At 60.7% G+C, this 2,912-nt stretch overlaps 1 protein-coding gene across 3 annotated transcripts; it reads right to left on the reverse strand.

Annotated features, from left to right (window-relative positions):
• Window positions 1-285: 285 nt before the first annotated feature.
• On the reverse strand, window positions 286-1,821 carry LKAAEAR1 (LKAAEAR motif containing 1). Of its 3 annotated transcripts, XM_060170972.1 has the most exons (5): window positions 1,759-1,821; window positions 1,096-1,190; window positions 730-1,041; window positions 508-630; window positions 286-426 (listed from the first exon to the last, which is right to left on the reverse strand). In XM_060170972.1, the coding sequence occupies exons 2-5, from the start codon at window positions 1,171-1,173 to the stop codon at window positions 367-369; spliced, it is 573 nt and encodes a 190-aa protein (XP_060026955.1). In that variant the 5' UTR covers window positions 1,174-1,190; window positions 1,759-1,821; the 3' UTR covers window positions 286-366. The 3 variants fall into 3 exon arrangements, with proteins under 3 accessions (XP_060026955.1, XP_060026953.1, XP_060026954.1); XM_060170970.1 differs by having other exon boundaries at window positions 286-630; XM_060170971.1 differs by lacking the exon at window positions 1,759-1,821 and adding an exon at window positions 1,338-1,355 and having other exon boundaries at window positions 286-630.
• Window positions 1,822-2,912: the final 1,091 nt, after the last annotated feature.

The raw sequence follows: 2,912 nt of genomic DNA on the forward strand, positions 1-2,912 counted from the left end.
CGCTACAGACTCCCTAAGGCTGCCCTTACTTCTGGGGGTGGTCCTCCCAGTGGGGATCCCTCCTGGACCAAAGGGTGCCAGGTCGCCTGATGAGAATAGCCTGAGATGTGGGGACCTGGGGGGCGGTGTCCCTGACCCCCAACGCCCCTCTCCAGCAGCACCTTCCCACTTTGTTGGAGGACCTCCTCACTTTGGCACAGTGTGGAAGGGACAGCATCCATACTCCCTCCCATGAGGGGTGGAGTGGGGGGAGGGCGGCTCAGAAGGAGAGCGTCAAGACCCGAGGACACTTGAAAAATGTGAACTTTATGTGGGAGGACGGCGGGGGCCCCCATCATACACAAGCCCCCACCGCACCCAGCACCATCACCGTGGGAAGATGCTGTCCTCGACTTTTTCCTCCAGGATGGTCTCCACGCGTCTCCGCTGTTGGGGGGAGAAGTTGGGGTGCTGGGTCCCGGGTCCTCCCATCCTAGTCCCCCCCACCCCGACGGGGTTGCCAAGCACCTCCTGCCGGTCGAGGGGGTCGGGGATGCGCGTGGGCTTCAGCTGCGGCGGCAGGAACAGCTCCAGGCGCATGGCGGCGCGCGCGGACTTCTGCCGCTGGATGAGCAGCGTGATCTCCTCTGCCTGGCGCAGGGGGTGTGACAGGGGCGTGGCCAGAGCTCCCCTTCCCTCACCTCGCCCCGCCCACCACCCCATCTCATCTCCAGCCCCGCCCGCTCTCACCCTCATGCGCATGTAGCGCAGGCGCATGGCGCGCACTCGCCCGCGGGCCTCGGCTGCCTTGAGCACGCCGAGCAGCTGGTCCTGGCGGTATGCGGGCTGCGTGGACGGTTGTGCCCAGTCGCGGGGGTCGGGCACCCGGTAGCCCAGCTCGACCGATTCGCGCGGGAAGACCGAGTCGTCGGCTCCCACGTCCTCCAGCACGTCGGCGAAGAGCAGGTGGCGGCGGAGCCGCGCGGGGGACAGGGCGGCCAGCTCCTCCAGCTGAAGCGCCCAGCCGGGCGGCGACGGCTCGGGCCTGTGCGGGCGCCGCTCCGCGCCCTGCCCGTCCTGCGCGCCCTGCCAGTCCTGCGCGCCCTGCCCGTCCTGCGCGCCCTGCCCGTCCTGCGCGCCCTGCCCGCCTCGCTGCCGCGGCGCCCGGCGCCCTCCTTCCACGGGCGGCAGCATGTCGGGGGCTGGTGTTCCTGCCGGGAAGACGGCGTCCTGCTGGGCCTCGCCGTGCGCCCGGCTCCCTGCTGCACTCAACGCCGCTCAGCTCCAGCCCTACGGTCACCCAGAACTTCCCCGAGTTTCAGGAGCCCCCTCCCTGCCTGCGGGGTGCTCCTCTTCACCAGAGAAAGCTCACGTCCGGACTTGCCCTGGCGGAGGCGGGGTGGCCCTGTCCCCAGGAGCCTGGTCCCCTCCGAGGACCACCCCCTAGGCTTGCCTCACCTTCAGCACTCCCTTCCTGCCTTAGTGTCTGGGCACTTCTGGAAGGTGTGGGTTTGCGTGTCTGTGAGTCTGGCGGGTGTCTGTAGCTATGTGAGTATTTACAGATGGACAGCTGGGTAGCTGCAGCTGGTAGCTGCGTCCCAGTGGGCACCTTCCTTCCCGGCCCCAGCCTACTAGCACCCCAAATCCCATCCCCTCGCGGCGGGTCAGAGGCACAGCCACAGTCTGAGTTTATGCCCAGGGTCACCCCCTGCACCCCAACTGTCTCCACTACCGTGGCCCTCTGTTTGCCTTCTGGCCCTTGCTCCTCACTCCCCTTACCTCCTGCCTTCTCAGATCTGATCCTCCAACCTGCGGGCAGCTCAGGCTGAACTCCAGGGGGCGTGTTGACCTGGTTGCTAAGCAACTAGCTCTCTGCCCCTCCCCCAAGGGGTGGGGGTGGGAAGGAAGCCAGCGGACCCCAGCTGAGGTGTGGGCACAGTCAGGATTGAGGTGCTAGGAGGGCACCCTCTCCTGGGCGAGATGCCCACAGATGCCCCCCCCCCCCAGCCTGGTCACCAGGCTCCTAGCTGTAGAGGAGTAGGGGGTCAGCTCTGGGACCGTCTCCCTCTTCCTGACACAAGAGGCCTCCCGCTGCTGAGAATGGGAAACTGGCAGAACCCAGACCCAGACCCCTCTGTCTCCTAAGGTCCCATCTAGGGCAAATTTGAGGTCCCCTTGACCAGACTCAGTTTGGCTGTGTGCCCAGCTCCTGAATCTTAGATGCTAGGTCCCTGTCATCCATTGGTGCTCAGTAATTCCATAATACAGTACTTGTTAATTTCTGAGCTTTTTCATTCTAGAATTATTTGTGCACTCACCAGTTAATTTCATTGATTTATTACTTACTATTTTTTTGCCTCCAAGATTATTGCTGGGACTTATTGCCTGCACTAGACTGCTCCTGGAGGCCATTTTCCCCCATTTTTGTTGCCCTTGTTATTGTTATTGCTATTGAACAGGATAGAGAGAAATAGAGGAGGGGAAGACAGAGAGAGGGAGAGAAAGATAGACACCTGCAGACCTGCTTCACTGCTTGTGAAGTGATCCTCCCTGCAGGTGGGGAGCCGGGGCTCGAACCAGGACTCGAACCAAAATCCTTACTCTGGTCCTTGTGCTTTGCACCCTGTGTGCTTAACCTGCTGTGCTACCACCCAGCCCCCTATTATTTGCTTTTTACAAAAATATTTATTGTGGTCCGGGAGGTGGCGCAGTGGATAAAGCAGCAGACTCTCAAGCATGAGGTCCTGAGTTCAATCCCCGGCAGCACATGTACCAGAGTGATGTCTGGCTCTTTCTCTCTCCTCCTATGTTTCTTATTAATAAATAAATAAAACTTTAAAAGAATATTTATTTATTCCCTTTTGTTGCCCTTTTTTATTGTTGTAGCTATTATTGATGTCGTTGCTGGATAAGACAGAGAGAAATGGAGAAAG

This window comes from Erinaceus europaeus, chromosome 14 (assembly GCF_950295315.1).
Source record: "Erinaceus europaeus chromosome 14, mEriEur2.1, whole genome shotgun sequence".
NCBI classification, from domain to species: domain Eukaryota; kingdom Metazoa; phylum Chordata; class Mammalia; order Eulipotyphla; family Erinaceidae; genus Erinaceus; species Erinaceus europaeus.

What these genes read in the sequence shown, in the direction of transcription:
- LKAAEAR1 (XM_060170970.1), bottom strand. Translation starts at nt 1,173, where the DNA reads ATGCTGCCGCCCGTGGAAGGAGGGCGCCGGGCGCCGCGGCAGCGAGGC. An exon ending in CGCAGGACGGGCAGGGCGCG is followed by an intron (nt 1,042 to 1,095) that starts CAGGACGGGCAG and finishes GGGCAGGGCGCG; the next exon opens with GAGCGGCGCCCGCACAGGCC. An exon ending in TGCGCTACATGCGCATGAGG is followed by an intron (nt 631 to 729) that starts GTGAGAGCGGGC and finishes CCCCTGCGCCAG; the next exon opens with GCAGAGGAGATCACGCTGCT.